At 38.6% G+C, this 20,442-nt stretch overlaps 1 protein-coding gene across 1 annotated transcript in view; it reads right to left on the bottom strand.

The window, feature by feature from the left end:
• Window positions 1–19,019, bottom strand: part of NHSL1 (NHS like 1) — a 272,510-nt gene extending 253,491 nt beyond the window's left edge. Inside the window, exon 1 of the mRNA XM_027850634.1 lies at window positions 18,400–19,019. Coding sequence (XP_027706435.1) covers window positions 18,400–18,808 — 409 coding nt within the window. The 5' untranslated portion in view covers window positions 18,809–19,019. The remainder of the gene's footprint in view (window positions 1–18,399) is intronic.
• Window positions 19,020–20,442: the final 1,423 nt, after the last annotated feature.

The following is a 20,442-nucleotide window of genomic DNA, read 5'->3' as shown; positions in this document are numbered from 1 at the left end:
CAGAATCTGAATTCCCTATATGGGTGCTTATAGGCCTAAGCAAACTGCATCCAATTGGGATATGAGATAAGTACATATTTCAGTTGCCTCTGGGATATTTGGGGGATTTAGGGGTACTACATTTTTTTTCCTTAGAAGGACTATGAAATTTACTGGTTTTCCTTGCCAAAGTAGGCCAAGAGAAAAATATGAAAAGGTAAGTTTGTCTTTGTGGCCTCTTACCCTTCCCTTTCAGCAGCACCCCCTAATTTTCAGCACATTTCCCTTCTATCAGCTGTTGGGGCCCTTCTATCAGAAAGGAAACAAATCAAATTATAGTTCTGGTTTCTTTAAAATACACATGGCATAGTAAATCTAGAGCTGGCCTTAGAGTCAAGAGGACCTGGATTCAGTAATGCCTCTAACACACACTGACTATACAACCATGGGCAAGTCCACTATCCTCATAATGCCCCAAGCAACTCTTAAGACTGTTAAGAACAGTTGTCAATCTGCATTGATGGAGGGACACTGAGCCTACCCTGATGAAACCATAGCTCCAGACAAAAAGCACACCACCGCCTTATATTTATATAGCACATTACAGTTTTCAAAGAGTCTTCATATACATGATCTCACTTGGTCTTCACATTTGATAATGATAGAGCTGGTCAGGTAGTATTAGGAATAAGGACAGAGAGCAGACTACTAAATTTCATTAGTTTAAGGGGAAGAGAAAGGAGATAAAGGGAAAGGACAGAAAGGAAATAAGCATCTACCGTATGCCAGGCACTGTGCTAAGTGCTTCACAAACCTGTCTCACTTGATCCTCACAACAACCCTGCAAGGTAAGCCCCTATTTTACAATTGAGGAAACAGTGGCAAAGAGAGGACGTGTCCAGGGTCATACAGCTAGTAAGTGTCTAAGGCTGGATTTGAGGTCTTCCAGACTCTGTTCACTGTGCCACGTAACTGGCTCCTGGAACTCCCAGAAGAAGAAACTCCCTTTACCAATGCAGGTTGGAACCTTCTCAGCAATTTATAATCTTAACAGTTGTCTAGGACACTGAGAAGTGATGTGACTTACTCAGAGTAAGACATCCAGTATGTATCAAAGGCTGAACTTGACAGGCCTTAATATATAGATAAGAAAATGAGACCAGAAAAGGTTAAATGATTTACTCCGGATCACCAGAATGGCAAAATCACCAAAATACGAAACAAAAGTTATAGGATCACTGATTAGAGCTGGAAATGACCTTAGAAAAACATCTAGTTCTGGGGTTCTTAACTTTTAAAAGTGTTTCTGCCCCATTTGGAAATCAGGTGAAAACTACAGACCTCTTCTCAGAATGTTTTCAAACGCATAAAGTACATAGGATTAAAAAACAAAAACAAAAAAAAAAAACATGAGGCAGCTAGGTGGCTAGGTGGCTCAGTGGCTAGAGCTCTGGCCTTGGAGTCAGGAGGACTTGAGCTCAAATCCGGCCTCAGAAACGTGACACTGACTAGCTGTGTGACCTGGGCAAGTCACTTAACCCCATTGCGTCACCAAAAAGGCAAATAAATAAATAAATAAAAATCTTTAAAAAACCAACTATATTGAAATACAGTTGATATTTTAAGAACAAGTTCACAGAACCCAGGTTAAAAATCTCTAATCTAATCCTATTTTATAGATAACGTAACTGGGGCTCAGAGAGGTTAAATCATCTACCCAAGGTCATAAAGGGACTAAGCAGTAGGGTTGGGATATGAACCCAACCCTCAAATTTTTAAAAGAAAAAGGTAAATGAAAACAAGATCATAGCTACTATGATATATTACCTGTGATCAGTATATATTCAGACTTACCTCCTACATGTTCAGTCCTAGATTATCATATGTAACATTCAGAAACATGACCTGAGACACACAAGAATTTTAGTTATCAAAGATTCAGTCTTGCTCATAATACCATAATTATTAAAGCAGATAGTACAGCCACATCTACTAAAGACCCAGAAAAGAAAGTTGCTTGTCATCAAAGTCCTTGGCACTGGAAAAAATGGTTCAACATCAAAAATTGATCTTTTATCAGTAAAACTTACTTTAAAGAAGAGTCATTATGATCTGTTTTGTCACTGCACCCTAAGGACCGTAAGACCTCTACTTCTGACTTAGAAATGAAACTTTTGAAATGCATTGGCTTCCCATTAGAATGTGAGACCCTTGAGAACAAAGTGTCTTTTCTATTTGTATCCCTATAACTTACCAGGGTGTTTTGAACATTGTCAATGCTTAATAAATGTTTCATTCATTTAGAAAAAGCAGACAAGCATCTAACAAAGATTTGTAATAATAAGCACTCAAGTAAAAATAATTTTCTAGTTACTTCTCAGTTAACCAGAAAATTCCATTAAACTAGAATACCCCATTTCTTGAGCCCTTCAATTAAAATAAACTTGTCTATCTAACAGTTCAGTCCATTCAAGTAATTAGGACTAACAAATCCTTACAATATACTACCTTAAATAAATATCCAGAAATGAAATATTTAAAAGCATGGAACTTATTTTATAACTGCTTTATTTTATTAGTTGCTAGTTTATTTGCAGATTGAATTCAAACATCAGCAGCAATTTGTAGAGAACTTATGCAAATATTAACAATGAAAAAAGATTAGATTTAAAATAAAAGCCAAACACAGTGGCACAAGACTGTAATCTCTGTTATTGGGGAGTCTTAGGCAAGCAGATCTCTTGAATTCGGAAATTCCAAAGTGCAGTAGGGATAACACCTTTGGGCCACTGGCACTAAGTCTGGTACAAATGTGTTGGGAGCCTCCATTAGCAGAAGGCTACAAGGGTGTCTAAGAAGGAGCAAACTGGTTCAGGTCAAAAAAACAGAGTAGGATAAAGCTTCCATGCTGATGAGTACTGGGATCATATTAAAGCTTCTCTGATGATCAGTATTGAACCCCACTGATGAATGACAGGTACACTTTCAGCTTGGGTGAGATAGAAGAGAAGAAGAAAGAAGGAAAAGGAGGAGGAGGAAAAGAAGGAGAAGAAGAGGAGGAGTAAAAAAAAGATGATGAAATAGAAGATTTAAATCGAAAGATGAGCAACTGCTTTAAAAGGAGTAAAGAAAAACAACACACTACAATAAACCCTGTGACACTAAAGCGACCTAACAAGCTGCTATTTGTAAAGAATCTCTCAGATTATTACGGGTATTTGTTCTGTGAAGTTTGGATTCAGTCAAAGGGTGGCACTTGAGGACCTAGAGGGCCCACATGTGCCTCAAGGCCACAGGTTCCCCACCCCTGGTTTTTGCCATTGACTCAGTTCTGAAATTTTCCATTTCGGTGCTTTCAGATTATGTTTTTGGAGCCAATTTCTTTTTTTAAAAATCTCAACAGACAAGTTTTATTTTAATCATTCTTTGAGAAAAGATACTTTTGTCTCCTCAAATATTGGTTAGAAACATTAAAGAGGCTGACTTGAGTGCCAACTGCAAAGAAAGCCCTGAAAAGAGAAGGCACATCCCCACCCACTAAGATACTCTATCAGATGCTTTAGCCTTCTTTGCCTTCTTTGTTTTTACCATGAGATCAGCTTGTACAGTAGAAAGAACATGGACTTTGGAATCAGAATTAGACTCTTTCCTGAGCTGTTCTAAAAATCTTGATTACCTGTGGGCAAATCACTTTAACCTCTATAGGTCTGTTTCTTAATATGGAAAATGAAAGGATTGGACAAGATAATCCCTAAAGTTTCTTATACTTCTAAATCTTTTGATATTTTACATTTGAAGTCCCTGGGAAAGGGGAAATCAGATAGGAAACACATCTCTTTACTACATTAAGCCTTACCAACTACACAATAAATCTAGGAATCCAGTTACTAATACTCCTATTAGAACAGTCCTGATACCAAGTTTAGTTGTAAAGCAAGAATTGGCAGCAACATTTGGATTTTTAAACCAAGAACCCTACTCTCTACTTTTAATGTTGTACATTAATTAAGCGTTAATTAGTAAATCCTTACTGTCCTAGACAGGAGGCAGAAGCTATTTAAGGGACTCCACTAGCTGAACAGAGAACTAGGTTCACTGAAAATCCTCTAATGAGACATTATAATGTCAGAATAATCTGTCAAAGTCCTACTAACAAGTTTTGTTTCTCTCTCTCTCTCTCTCTCTCTCTCTCTCTCTCTCTCTCTATTACTGCTGACAGATGATGTATTCAGTACATTGATTTAATGGTTACAAGTGATGAGTCCAAGAGATGGTGGCCCAGGGCCAGCTGCTTTACCAGTTGTTGTTATCTTCCCTCAACACCAGAAGATAGGTGAACTCGGCAATAGTAACAATTAGCTATTCCTATTATTGTATGTTATCCTTCACTTAAGGGGTATGATTTTCTGAAGCAGGAAAGTCATTAGGCAATTATAGATAGCATATTATAATTTTACATAATTAAATACTAGAGTAGGCTTGAGGGTATTGCTCTTCCTACCAATATATTATTTGATTAAAAATAAATTTAATTAACCTTACACTGATCTTATACTTTAATTAATCTTATAAACACAATATTTGTGTTTTCATAAATTAATCAATGAGCATTTAAGAACCTACTCTATGTCAGGCATTGTGCTAATTGATGAGGCTACAAAACAAAAATGAAACAATTTTTGTTCTCAAGGTATCTAAATTCCATTGAGAAGACAAACTATATGTCCATAGATATATAGAAAATAAAAATGAAAAAAATAAACTGTAATGGGGGAAAGGCACTAGGACCTAGGAGAGGGAGTCAGATCAGAAAAGGCTTCCAAATAGAGTTGTATTTGAGTTGTGTTTTGAAGGAAACCAGAGACTTCAAAAGGCAGAAGTGAGGAAAGAGTAAATTCCGGCATGAGGAAGGAGAGGTGTAGCCAGAGGAAAACCTAGAGATGGGAGTTGGGATACCCCAGGAGAGGAACCACAATGGCCAACTTGGCTGGATTTTTAGTGTACAGGAAATAATATGTAATGATGATGGAAAGGTACATTAGGAACAAGTTGTGAAAGCTTTTAAAAGCCAAGATGACATACTGAAAGAAAACCTTAAAGTCAAGCTCTCCCCCAACACTTCTTCAACAAAGATCTAGAGAATGAACCAGATTGAACTGAGATCTGGAAAGCCAAGAAGTCATTTTTTCCAGGCCAGGGTGGCTTAGGAAGACAGAGATCTGCAGATCTTAGGGAGAGGATCTGGCCAGGAGAACAACTTTGATAGCAGTTTTGGGGTGCATTCCAGCACTCAGGGACTAAGAGAGAGCCAAGACAGGGAGAAGCAGAAAAAGATCTCAGGAGATTCCTAAGCAAACAATGGGTGTAGAACAGATGTCACCTGTCAGCTGTCACTAGCCAGGTCAGAGACCCAGGATGTCAAGGAGGGGTGGCCTTCGTTTTGCATTGATTTTTGCATTGATTTTTTTTTAAACTTAGATTCTAATTTGTTCCAATTAAAATGATCATCTCCTCTGTTTAGACAAGGCGGGAAACATTTCTGTTTGTTCTTTATCTTTTACCAAAACAGCAAAAACAAAAGGGATGGTTGGAGGTAACCTTATAGAGCTATCTTTTTTGAATCCTGTTGGGCTTCCTATAAACAAACTCAATATGTTGCCAAAAACAGACAATAGCCAAGGCAGAAAACTTAACAGAGATGTCCAATTGCCATTTTGGCATAGGTGTGAGGGAAAGGGGGTGGGGAAGGCAGGGAAGTTTGCTTCTTAAAAGATACAGAAAACAGAATCAATCAATAACACACATATACATACACTCATGAATATATTTCTGCAAAATGCTCTAGGATGGAAGAGGCACACTACTCAGTTAAATTAATCAACAGGCATATCTAGATAACTACAGCATTTTTATTTCAATTATTTGTTAACCTACATATAATAGAGCTGTTCTCTATACATAATGTATCCTCGAAACAAAAGTACAAACTTGTGATTTATTACTTTGTTTTAGACAAAGTGAATGTAGAAGATCTTTTTTACTTATTTCTATCATTAAAGGGAAGGGGGAAGAGGAGGGGCATTATAAATCAAAGTAAAGATTTAATCTCCCTACAAGGAAAGGATGACTTCACAAAGACTTTTTAACATATGAATGTCAACACCCAATCAGAACCATTACTATACACTGTATCATTCATGTAGTATTCTCATTCTCAGCTCATCATTAGATACTTGGTAAAGAAGAAAATACACACTTTTCCACAATAGAAAGCACTGCTGTAAACAGTGACATGATCCAAAGAAGTCTAGCTGTCACACAAGTATCCTATAAGTTCTTTCATATTTAAAATTGTTTTATCAGTACATTTTGTGGTTTATTAACTAAGAGTCTCAAAGGTTTCTTTTTTTAAAAATATTACTTTTAAGTACATAAAACTTATAGGAGATACCAAATAATTTGATGATTAGCATCTACACCCAAGCATAATATTTTAATTGCTATTTAAATTTTTTCCACATTAATTTGGGTCAAATCTCTGATCATACAATAATTCAAACATTAGAAAAAGGAATGATTTTAATGACCATAGTTGTTTCATTCATGTCAGATTCTGGTAGCTTAGTCATAACATTCTCACATACTGAAAGTCACAGTAGTAATAATCAAGCCAGAGAATGAAAGTATGTCAAGCACAAATTATGGGGCAGACTGAAAGAGTTCTGTACAACTGGGAGTCACTATTCTTCAGATGTCTCTCTGTCCTCATACCAACACCAAAGGCTCAATGTGAAACTCAATGATCTCCCTTTACTCAATCTTCACGGGAAAAAGTCAGATCATCAGCACAATTATATTCAGATAAAAGACTGTAAAATATGATTTTTTGACTCTTTAATAAAAAAAAATTTTAGGGTTTTTGTTATATGTATTTATATTTACTTTCCTGTTTCCATTTCCCTTCTTACAGCAATTTTAGGCTCTATTTGTTTTGCGAACCTTATACATTAGGAATGCTCTTAACTAAAAACTCTATCACTACTAGAAATAATATAATAAATATTTATATAGTGCTTTATATAATTTGTAAATCACTTTACATACATCATTAGGACACTAATATGTTATCTTCAGGTTTTAATCATTAAAGTCAATATTAAGTATTCTCATTTTTTTGCAAAACAAAATTCTCTTTCTGAAAAAGATATTTGGGATTGTACAATCAGTCAGAAAGATATGCAAGGCACATATATAGATAAAGCAAACATTCAAAAGTCATCTCCCTATCATTCACATTACTCTAGATGAGATGTTGCACATATAATCCAAATAATATGTATATTTGTTTTCTGATTTCACAGCATTATCATTTTTACAGTAGATTCACCTAGGTTGATATTTAAATTAGCTTGCATTCCATGTGCAAGCACCAACTAATGACAGGATAAATTGGCCTGTCTGGAATTTTTTTTTAATTGGCATACACATATCACCAAGTGCTCATAAAAGCTCCGTATTTTAAGGACTATCATCTACATCATAAGACTTTATGTAAAAGAAAATTTGCTTAATCATATTTTAAATTCATTATATGCTTTGAATATGGAAATGTTGATGCTTGTCAAGTTCATGAAGATAAAGAAGAAAAACATCTTTGAAATGTCAAATTACATACATTTAAGACTTATTTTAGATACTCGGAAATACTTAATTCCCATTAACCATTTCTACCAAGCACATCAGTTCCCAAGCATGCTAACTTTAATATATTAAAAGGAGAGATGGAAAGCAACCAATTTTGGTTAGAATTAATTCTTTCTGATGGACATTTGGATAGCAACTTGAACAGCATAAAGCATTCTTGTATTGGGATGTAAAAGAATGTAACCTTGAATAGGCTGTAATCAGAACAATAAGACTATCATTTGGAAAACCACAGAGCAGTACCTGAACAGTGCTTTTCAGATGCCAATATAATAAGGTTTTTGATCCATAGAACAGATCCTGCTTAATTGAATTTCCTAGACTACACATAAGTCTACTACAGAAACATTTCATTCAACATCTAATTTAAAAATCTCTCATGTTATTTTATCACCAAGTGTTGTAATCTAACTAGACAGCTTCTACTCCACTGTATATTATTGATGAAATGTTTAATGGTGTTCAATTTGGTGAAGAGGCAAGAAGTAAAGGACACTAACATAGAAAGTATCCTTGCAAAAATAACCTAATAAAGCTTCCTGTTCAAAGTCAGGCGGAGCACTGCTTTTCTGCATGGGTGGAACAGCAAAACTGGAAACTAACTGTTAAACAAAACAGGAGATTAGTGAAAATGGAGTTGTGCTAATGGATGGAAAATCCCATCACATAATTGGGGGGGGGGGGGTTTCCACCTATTTCAAAAGTGCTTATATTCACTTTGGAACTCAGCTCCTCAGAATGGGGGAGGGGAGAAGGAGGGGAAGATGACATATAAACGAAAGACTTTTATTGTATCTGTGAGATATTTAGTTATCCAAATAATATAAGCAATCCCCAATTTATGAATGGGTTATAGTCTCCTATGAGATTATTTCCTGTAAAACCTGTGAGATCTCTAGTTACCCAAATAATATAAGCAATCCCAGGTTTATGGATGGGTTGTCAGTTGTTTGGAATATGGATTGCTTTTGTCTATAGAAATTATATTACATTTATACCTACCATTTGGTGAGTAGATGCCCAAGCTAAACCCCAGAAAGTCTGTTTAACCCATAAGTTATTATGTGGGGGACCTGCAGTTTCTTGGGTGTGGGAACTCACTCCACATACACAGATTGCAACCTATCTATAATTTAAAGTCCTGAAGACTGGACTGAGAGTCAACCGGGCATAACCCCTAATGCAACTGAAATAGTACTGAGCCTTGAGCCTCCTATAATTTTGAGCACTAAGCTCTCCTTCCAGTACCTCCAATGGAGTAGAGGAAAAGGGGGGAGGGATAAGCTACCACCATATTACCAGTGATAGGCTATAAGCTGTTTGAAAGTTATATAAGCTACATAGCTCCTAGGACACTTCCCTAATTGGTTTGCTATTCATCTTACCACATTGGCTATTCCAAATATTTTCATTTTTCCTCAAGCTTCATGGCAAATCATTCCATCTCCCTTCAACTGAGGCCCTTTCCTTGCACCTCACACAAAAGAATGAGATCATTCTCCAAGTGGTCCCTCATCACTCCTTTTCATCTTCCTTCACTCAGACATCTTCCCTTCCCTCTTGCATCACATGATCTCTCACAACATCTCCAAAGTTATCAATGATCTCTTAATGACCAAATATAATGAGAGAGTGAAGGAGGTAGCAGTTGGCATTCATTATACTAACAGTAACCCTAATAAAGCTTTCTCAGGCAGTTTTACTAATAGTAAAAAATTATAGGAATCTCTCAAGGCTTTCCCCCCAGTTCTGAGACCTAGATTACTAAGCAAATATGACATGCTGAAGAATACATCAGCATTACTTGGTCTCTTTACTCTATGTATTAATCTGTATAAATCTAATAAAATAAACATATAAATCAGTAGTTATGGTGTGTTGGTATGAAATCTTTCAGGCATCAATTGAAATTATATATATATATATAAATAAATAACATATACATACTTATAGACATATATACATACATATGTATATGTATATATACATGTATGTGTGTATATACATATGATTCTTCAACATTATAATCCATCAAGGGTGCAGCAACCTGACTTTACCCTGGATCAGACTATTTTGAGAGCTCAGAAAGATGACAGGTCCCAAGGCTGTACCTGAGATCCTAGAATAACAAAATAATCTATACCCCAAGAAAGCAACAACAACATAAGCTCAGAACTTTCCCTATAAGTATAGCAAAGCCCAGTTCTAACAAAGTTATGATCCATATTACAAATTATAAAAAATCATTCTTCTTACTTAAAAAACTATCCACTACTAAGACAGAATGTGCTAAATCTAGGAGATTGGTGTGGTCAAAGTATTGGAGCCAAAGTCCAGAACCCCTGGGTTCCCACTCTTCCCAAGGTATCTCAGCATTAGTTTGACTTATCTGCAAAAGAAATATCATTATTTCTAAAGTAAAGTTAAATAAAGGCCTCAAAAGATTACTGCTTAAAACTAGTTTCCCATCAAACTTTTAGGTCAGTGAGTGTTTTAAATGATATGCTGCCTTCATTACAGAGAACCATGAGGCTGAGACTTAGGAGCCTATGGCCTTGGCTCCAGAAAAATTTCACCCAAAGGCAGCTGCTCTATCTCAGCAGTTCAGTTACTCAGGAAGAAAATTCACTTTGCAATATATAGCTAGAAGTTTACACTGCATGAGAAAACAAGCTGCAAGCCAGTTATTGTTTCAAATCCTGAGTTAAAAATTGCAAAAAGTGAATAAAATTGAAAGGCTATATCACTAAACTGATACTTCTGAAGCAGAGGTTGTTTTGTCATGGACCCCCTTTAGAAGTCTGGTAAAGTTTTAAGGACCCCTTCTCAGAATCATGCTTTGTCATCTACATTCATAATTGGAGGAAATGTTAAATTTCATTATGTATTATAGATACAGATGTATATATATTCAAATATAGTCAAATATATATTATGGAGAACCTGTGGCCTCAAGCCCACATATGGCCTTCTAGGTCCTTAGGTGCAGCCTTTTGATTGAGTCCAAGTTTTAGAGAACAAATCCCTTTATTAAGGGGATTTGTTCTGTGAAGTTTGGATTCAGTTAAAGGGCTGCACTTGAGGACCTAAAGGGCCACAGGTTCCCCACCCCTGTATTAGTGAAAATAAAGAAGTATTTTCTCAACTAAGTTCACAAATCCACTAAATTCCCCAAGTTAAGAATCCTTACTCTAAGGATTCTTACTCTAAGCTAAAATAATATCTAGTGAAGTGGTTACGAAGAGCAAGAAACATTTTAAGATAAAAGCCTTTAACATAAACTTTCCTTAAATCCAAAGTACCCTAGGAAAACATTGCCTTCATTTTGCCAAATTTTTCTGTTTCCTAAACTATCTCCAAAGACAGTGAGCTAGTAAAAGAATTCTCAGTCACTATCTAGTTTCTCTTTCTGTTCTATTCCAGTTGTTTTTTTAACACTGTTACCTTGGAAACAACTGCCCTCATTTAAAAAAAATTTTTTTTGATTTGACCTTCAACACAGGGCCAAATTAGAACACTCCTAAACAATCAGCCACTTAAACATAAATCTGTAGGCCACAGTAAGCATTTGGGAACCATGTAGCTTTCCTAAGCCAAATGGAAATGTTTTAAATGCTTATAACACTGGCAACAGTTAGTGGATTTATGTTTGGATATAAAACATATACACCCCTGATTCTGAGATAATTTTGCATAGTATAGTAGACAGAGCGCTGGACTGGGATTCAGGAGAACTCAGCTATAGTCCAATTTCTCCTATTAACTGTGTGACCTTGGCCATGTCAATTCATTGCTTTGGATCTCAATTCCCTCATCTGCATTTCTATAGCATTTTAGAGCACATTATCACATTTAAGCCTCAGCACAACTCTGTGAGACAAATACTATAGTATTATTTCCACTTAACACATGAGGAAACTGAGGCTCAAAGAGCTGGTATCAGAAATAAAGGGATGGTTTCTAAAGTTCTGTTCAATTCTTGAACTCTATGGTTCTTTTCTTATTTCTTTTACCAATCTAAACTGATTAGTATCTTCCCTAAAATGAAGATTGAACATTAAAACACATTCTTTTGCTCATAATACTGTTGTCACTTAAAAATAACATGTAGAATGATATGATGACAAAGAAACTATGACTATGTTTAATTATGAGCAGGTATACTGTTTCTAAACTCTTTTTAAAGGTCCAATATAATTTCTTTGGAGAATAGTTCACTTTTTTAGAATTTAAATAATGCTATTTATTTGATGTACCAAAAATATACCTAACTGAAAGGAGAATACTATGAACTCAAGGTGCAATGTCCAGTAGAGGTTTGGTGTAGAACACATACCCATGCACTTACCCCACACACACATACACTTATGAAAAGAGAAATTCTGTTAGTAAAAGTCTAACTTAGTATGCATTTAGTTTTTGCCACATAAAAATTCTGTAATTATAATCACAGAATTATAATGATCTAGACTTACCTTCTAACTTCATAGGTAAAGAAGACCCAGGGTGCTTAAATTACTTGTCCAATGTCACATAGCTAGTTAAGCAGGAGAATCAGAGCTAAGACCTAGTTATTCTAACTTTAAGGCTCTTTTCTCTGTATCCTGTTGTTTCCTTACCCCATACCTTCTCTCTCTCTCTCACTCACACACACACACACCTCATTACCTTATGCTATAATAAAATTTGATCTTTTTTTAAAAATTGCATTTTTTTTCTAGTTTAGAAGACATAAAATTAAGAAAGTGAAGTCATCCTTAAACTAATTATTAGCTACATCTTAGAGACAAAAATCATACAAAAAGAAATATATAATAGACATGGATCCACACATATGTATATGTACATGTATAGGTGTATATATGTGTGTGGATATATTATATACATGCATGCATATATCTCATATCTGTAAACAAATATACATTTATGTAAACAAAACATTCTTATATATGTGTGTATATATACATGTGTCTGTGTCTGTGCATACACCAGAGTGAGCATGGTATACTGGGCAGGAAGCTGGACTCAGTCAAAAAGATATAAGTTTCAAGGCTTGCTTTTGACCCATACTGTCTATGTGACCTCGGTCAAATTGTCGAACCTCTTAGTGCCCTATGCAACACTCTAAAACTATAAACTCCAGAGCAAGTGTTGATCCTCATTTGTAAAAAGAAGTTCCTCAACTAGAGCTCTCTATACTAATGAAATTATGTCCAGGATATATAGATGCAGATACCAATGATACATATACACATGTATGTATGTATGTGGGTATACATATTTTTCATACTAGAAAAAGCAGAACAGTAGCTCCTAGTGGTTTGGCTACTAATCTCTATCTTTTGTTGGAAATAAAGAACCATAATCCTATGGATATTTGGCCCTTCCTAGGAATTTGATCATGTAATAGAACTAAGATATGATCACCTCAAAACAAACTTAAGTGTCCTGAAAAACTATGGAAATTATGTACCTATAATGTGCATATTATGAAAAACTGAATATAAGTTACCAATCTACTTTGAAAACTTCCTAGATTGGGGGGTGGGGAATGTATGTTACATTAGGTAAGTAGTCTGCAGCTTTTCAAGAACCAACACTAAAAAGAGGTAATAATCTTTCACCTTTTTCTCCTTCTGTATTAGTATAGAGTATAAACAACAACTTTACACAATAAGTAATGTACTTTAAAAACCACTAAGTTAAATAAGTAATCTTTATCAAACAATTATACTCTCAGGTTAAAAGCTAAATTATCATTTAGATGAAGGATATGCTAGATGTGCTTTCTTCTCCCAAGGCTTCCTACTAAAGTTTCATCACCTCCCTAGCTGGATAGGATCTTTATTTTGTTGCACATGTAGCCAGTGCTGTTCTGGGTCCCTGCAGGGCAGAGATCATAGCATAGGATTTAGAGTTAGAAGAAAGCTTAGAGACCATTTGGTCTAAATTCCTCGTTTTTAGACTTGAGCCCACTGCTTCTAACAAGATTTACTTTTGTTGACAAAGTTAAGGAAGTTTTGGCTGAAATTGAAGAGAATGCACAGAATAATGTTTAAAAATTCAACACTAGAATGCTGAAAAAGGTTTACTTTTTTTCATCCATCTAGTCCAACTCCCTCATTTTATAGATGAGAAAACTCAGGTTAAGCGGATGGACCTGAGGTCATACAAGTAACAAGGTCAGGATCTGAGCAGGTCTTCCACCTACGGAGCTGGTCTTTTTTCACTGTATGATGCTGCCTCCGAATCACTGTTTTTGTCTTAAGTCATTATTTTATCTAACTGATATTGGAGAAACTAATATATTACCTCCTTAGAGTCTCTGTAGTTACAATTCTTCACACTGAACACTAACAATGTCAAAAGCAATAGTTTTCTCTTCTCAATAACTATGCATTTATTAAGTGCCTACTACGTGTCAGGCACTTAGTGCCAGAAAGTTAGCCCTAGTGGCAGCTGAAGAAGATATCTAAGCAAGTTGCAAACCTTAAAATATTAAATAAGTGCTAGCAATTGTTATTATCTATTAAGGTGCTGCAATCTACATCAATGAGTACATGCAGCAATTAAATGATGGATCCTTGAAGTACAATGCAAAAAAAAAATTGATAGCTTTCTAGCTATAGGGTTCAAAGGAATGCTTACTACAGTGAAAACCAATACTATGATGCACAGAATATAATTTAAACTCCTACAAGGTAAAGGTTTGTCAACAATTTAAAAACCCTAGTTTTGTGTTGAAAAGAAATAACGATGGGCTTCCTCTCCTTTTTTTGGTACTCATCATCATTTTTCTTGTTGTTGGGTAATGTCTGACTTTTCATGACTTTTCATGACCCCATTTGGGGTTTTCTTGGCAGAGATATTGAAGTGGTTTGTCATTTCCTTCTCCAGCTCATTTTACGGATGAGAAAACTTAGGCAAACAGAGTTAAGTAACTTGGTCCAGGGTCACACACAGCTAGGAAGTGTTTGAACTCAGAGTCTTTCTGACTCTAGGCCTGGAACTCTATCCACTCACCACCTAGTTGCCCCAGTTTATACACCATTCAGGGTTTTTGCTGCCTGCCTGCTTTTGGCCAACAAGTCCAAGCTGGAGTGAGAAGATTGAAACTCAAATCAACTTTATAGCTTCTTAGAAGTTCTCTTTGATCTCAGAGGAACCTGAGAAGATTTGAATGAACTGATGCAGAGTGAAGGCAGCAAAACTAGTAGAACAATTTATTCTATAATATCAACATTGTGAAAACACACAAATTTGAAAGACTTAAGAATTCTTATCAATGCAGCAACTGACCACGGTTGCAGAAGACTGATGATAAAGAATGCTATCTCCTGACTGTGGTGACAAGTTAATATGAAGAATGAGATGTACATTTTTTGGCACAGCCAATATGGTCATTTGTTTTGCATGACTAAGCTTATTTGTTGCAAGAATTTTGCTTTTCTTTTTTCTTCAAGGGAGGAGTGGAAGGGAGAAAAAATTGCTTAATAACTGAAAAAATTAATTTTAAAAAACTTCTCTTTAAAGGTTTATCTGACAAGAAAGAGGTACTTAATGGTTAATGTGAGGGTTTTGACTATTTGGGGATTTTATTTATATACTCTCCCTGTATCTCTATACTAACAAATAGTATTCTTTAAAGTCTTTCCAAAAGAAAATAATAGATACTTACACAAAGAAAGACTAAAGAAAATGTGACATTGCTATACCAGAGATAAGAAAAAAATGTGACTTTTTCCATGGTTAACAGAGACAACTGTCACTCCACTTCACATATGTTTCTCTGCCTGGTTTCAGTTCCATGAAACAAAATGTCCCTCCCATTTTGATACCACCTACCTTAGCCTCCTCTCCCCTGTCTGGAGAGATGGAAGGTGGAGTACCAAACTCCTCTCACAGCATTCTTTTTTTTTTTAGGCAATTGGGGTTAAGTGACTTGCCCAGGGTCACACAGCTAGTAGGTGTCAAGTGTTTGGTCTGAAGTCGGATTTGAACTCAGGTCCTCCTGAGGTCAGTGCTCTATCCACTGCACCACCTAGATGCCCCAGCATTCTTTTATAGAGGGCAGAAAAGATCACTCTATTTTGCATCTATTGCGCTGCCTGGTTTCAACTCTGAGCAGTAAGATGCTCCCAGGTGCCCCCATCATCTCTCTTCTCTAGCTTTCCAGTCTCCTTTTGTGTGTTGTCTTGCCCCATTAGATTGTAAGTTCTTTAAGGGTCTTTATCTTATTTGTATCCCCAACACTTAGCACAGTGCCTAGCATATATGCTTAATAAAGGTTTACTGAATTCAATTGAAATATGTGTCTATATGTATATAGACACATATCATATAAACACATATCTATATATTCACCTAAACACATGCATTAAAGAATTTTAACAAATGCTGACTGAGTAATTCACAAAGATTGTGTTCCTTTTAACAGGCTAAGGAGGCAAACATCATAAATTATTTAAAAAACCAATATGTATTTCTTGGCTAAAAGTCAACCATAGAACCTACAAGAAAATAAAGTATATGTTAGACTTAGATCTAAAGACCACCAAGATGAATATCCATAGCAGGGAAGAACAAATGAGCAAATTAATTGTACTTCTGTTCTCAGGATTAAATTATGTTTGTTTACATTCTTCTTGCTTGATCAAGATAATATTTGACGGTTCAGGCCTTCTGGTACAAAATGAAAAACTTCAGATATTTAAAAATACTTGATGGAAGCTGAATCATTTTAATTTACCAAAATTTAAACAATCTTTTTGCTAGCTTTGGAAATTCAAGTGTATACAGAAAGATATCACATGAATTTGTTCCTCAACCTTTTCTACACTTGCTATTTTGGCAGCAAAAGCATGTGTACAATGTGGGCAGAGAAAAGGAGGCACAACTGAGCATGTAATAAAACCAGCAAAAGGTTCTACTATATGAAAACATTCTTTAATTCCAAAAATAGGTTCCTGTGATCTACCTCATCTAATTGTATGCCAAATATGTAAATTCCAATTGATATATACATCATACCCCAGAAAAAGGTAAGCAAAAAACAGTATTAAACGTCATAATGGAAGAAGGGTCCTGTATCCATAATCATGAGCACTTTTCCAGTCTCAAAGGAGAATCTTCTCAAGAATTTTCTGGTTTTGGTGTTCTCACTAAACGATAAGAAAGAGTTTCAGCACAAATATTTCCTCCAAAATAAAGAACTATTCATAATGACACATTTCATCGGCCTGATCAAAGGTTTTCCAGCTGCATTTGACAATCACCTTACATTATTACATAGAGGAAAAAAAGATGCACTATAGGAAGCTATCTCATGAGTACTCTGCTACTCATAAGTGTGAAGGTTTCAAATGCAGCTATATAGCTTTCTTTTCCAGTGTAATTTTTTTAAGGTCAGAACTTAATTATCTTCAAATAATATTTAGAAGAAAAAGGATGTTAAAGCCACTTGTTAACTAATAGAGATACGAACCTGCATCTCTCAGGTTTCTAAATAAACTCATCCTAATAGAAATAGTATTTCACACATGGTCCCTGAGGGTCTCTTCTAAAAGATACATCACTGGTTCTAAGAATAGCAAGAGTAACATACAGAAAATACTTCCTTCTTCCCTCCTCCTCCAAGCTATCAGCCTACCCACTAAAGCTACTCTTGGTTATACTCTGACTATGACAAAGCGCAAGGCGGAAAAAAAGAAAAACACACACACACACACACCCCACTGAAAGTTTCACTGCCCTGAGCCAGCAGGAAATTCCAATTGCTTCATGCAAAGGAGCCCGTTGAGCTGCTGAAATGAAATGTGATGTTTAGAGAGATCATCATGTCATAATACAAACTTGATTTTCAGGGTTGGAAAGAGGTCAGGAAAGGAAACTGAATGAGATTTCAGGAGGTGAGTTCAAGGTCAGGGATCTATGAATTACAAAGAATTGGTAGATCAATCATGGATTTACAATCTATAATACATAGCTAGACAATCTTGGGGTTTCAGAGTTTAACATCAAGTGTGAAAAAGCAGTAAATGCACTTTGATGTACTACTAAGGAGTATGTTATACTTTCTAAGGGGAAAAAGGGTGGTGGTGGGGAGTAATTACAAACTACCTGAAATCTCCAAAGAATTTTACAAATGAATTTTCTTGATGTCCAAGGAACAAAACAATCAGAGGGGCTACCCCCAAGAAGTCCTTCTGGAAATATATCCCACCCTCTTTTCCTGTTCTACCTGGCTAGGCAGGTTTCCGTACACCCTTCCCCTGAGCCCTTTCTCAAACCTGACTCAACTCCCCATTGTTTACGATGACCACGTGTCTGCCTGCCTCAGTCTCCCACGCAGACAGACGCGAGGAATGGGGCAATGGGGAAGAAGCCCTAGTTCCCACACTCGGCTCACACACACGCACTCGCACAAACAAAACAAAAGTAGCAACACAAACACGAGCTTTCCGTAAATGCTAATCCGAGAAGATAGGGGGATCACGTGAGGCTGACACCTGCCAACTGTCTCCCAGTTCATACCACTGCCTACTGGAAATCATTGCTCATCCCTTGTAGTTCAAATCTGAGCTTCCCAAGTGGAGCCCCAGCCGGACGCCGCCAGGGGGCAAGAGCGAGCAGGGCTCAGCGTCGACTCCACTTTCCCAACCAGGCTTTCCCCACCCCCTCCCCCAAACCGAGCCGAGAACACCAGAAGAAACTTACGGATTTTGACTTTGCGGTGGTCCAGGCTGCCGGCCGCGACTTGCAAGGCGTCCAGACGGCCGTGGAGTCGGGCGGCTCGGCGGCCCAGGGCAGCCGCCTGCCCCTCTATCTCCGCGAAGATGTCCCCCGCGCAACGGGAGAGGTCAGAGAGCTGCCAGAGCAGGAAAACCAGGGAGTGCGCGCTGACCTGTTCCAGGGAAGTGAAGAGTAGCCCCCCGGCCCCAGCCCCGGCGCCTTCGGCCGTCGCAGGTCCTCCTGCAGCACCCGCCGACAGCTGCGGAGCCCGGCCCGGCTCCCCCGGCCCGGGGCCGCTTCCGCATCTCCCGGAGACCCCGGCCGCCTCGTCCCCGGCAGCCTCGTCCAGCCGGCACATCTTCACGGGCTCCACAGTCCTCTTGTGAAAAGGCATGGTTTGTGGAGGGCTTCCTCCCTTCACCCTCCTCCTGCGGCCGTCTGGCTGACTGGCTGTCTGCTGCCCTCCTGCCGGTCCGAGGAGGGGGCGAGATCAAAAGCCCTTCGGCGGCCCCTCTTCTACAGTCTTCATCCAACACAAAGAAAAATCCTGGACAGCGGGGTGGAGGGGGAAGGAAAAAGGGCTCTGGCTCCTGTCCGGGCTGGAGGGAGGGAGGGAGGGAAGGAAGGAAGGAAGGAGCGAGGGGAGGGGGGTGTTGAAGGGGCGGTGAGGGGCTAGCCCTGCCTGGGCTCAGCCGGTGTCTCTAGCGAAGGGAGCCCGGGGGAACCCGGAGCAGAGGTTCATGTGGGTCGGAGCAACCGCTTCCCAGGAGGTCCCGGGAAATGGGAGGCGGTGTTCCCACCCGCAGGAGGGGGCATTCCCCAACCCGTCAGTCCCGGGAGAGAAAGTTGGAAGGAAGAGAGAGAGAGATGTCGGGAAGGAGGAGCCGCGGGAGGCTAGGCGAGGCGCACAGCAGGGAGCCCCAGCAGAGTCCCGCTGAAGTTTGCAAAGAGGCAGGAAAGAGCCCGAGTCGCCTTCCCTCCCTCCCGATTGGAGAGGGAGGAGGAAGCAGGGGGAAGTGCCGCCAACACCGCGGCCGCTGAGAGGGGGCGGAAAAAAAGCAAAAGAAAGAAAGGGGAGGAGAAAAGGGCCCAGCGTAACAACCACCTGCGGCTCCCACCGCCGCCGCCGCCGCCGCCGCACCCAGTCCTGCGCCCGCCAGGGGAAAGGTAGCTAGCTCCTGCTTGGCTTTCTCTCCCCACCCCCCACCTTAACTCTATTTCCACCACCACCCCCACCCTCTCAGGGCAACGTGGCCGAGCTTCCCAAGACAGTTTCTCCTCCCGCCTCCCCTTCGCTTTCTTATGTACCTTTACAGTTTTGGTCTCACCCTCTCACCTCCTTGTCCCCCCCTCCCTCCTGTTGGATGGGCTGACTCGGGAAAGGGGTGGAGCGGGACGATTTGCTGTGGGGGAGGGAGCCCAGACAGCTCCAGGGACAGCCTGGGCTCACCCAGAGCCCGCTCCTCACCTGCAGGCTCCGGGAACCTCCCGATGCTGAGTCAGTAGCCGGGCACCTTGCAGCGCCTTGCCTCTGGGGGAACCCCTGTTAGTTAAGTCTCCTCGTGTTCTTTCTTGCTTATCAAACTATTTTTCCGTGCTTAGTAAAGGGTGAGCAGACGCGGCTTCCTCTGTATATTCCTAGGCAGTTGAGGAAGGGCGCCTTAAAACAAGACTAACCACCAAAAGTAATTTGACATCCCCCCTACCCGCGGGGTTTGACAATCTCGGACTCCAGCTCCCACTTGAAGGGAAATCTAAAGAATTTCCTTTTTAGGTGGCTTTCGGTAGCTACTATCCAAGAATGAGTGAAATCAAGCTAGCCCTCCCTCCCCGTGGTCAGTGTTACTGAGGCTCACTCGAGTCTTTTGGCCGAAATGTGTGAAATCGACATTTTTCCAGGCATCTGAATTTTCGGTTTAAAAAAAAAAGTTACAAGAGGCTTCAAAAGAGCATATAACTGACTATTAGACATGATTGGCGGAGCCTTGTAAAGGTTTCAGCCTTGTACTGATGAGAATGTGGTCTGTC

The sequence above is a fragment of the Vombatus ursinus genome, unplaced genomic scaffold, assembly GCF_900497805.2.
Source record: "Vombatus ursinus unplaced genomic scaffold, bare-nosed wombat genome assembly UNPS02009132.1, whole genome shotgun sequence".
NCBI classification, from domain to species: Eukaryota; Metazoa; Chordata; class Mammalia; order Diprotodontia; family Vombatidae; genus Vombatus; species Vombatus ursinus.
Note: the sequence above shows the minus strand (reverse complement) of the source record. Positions and strands in the feature narration are given on the sequence as shown.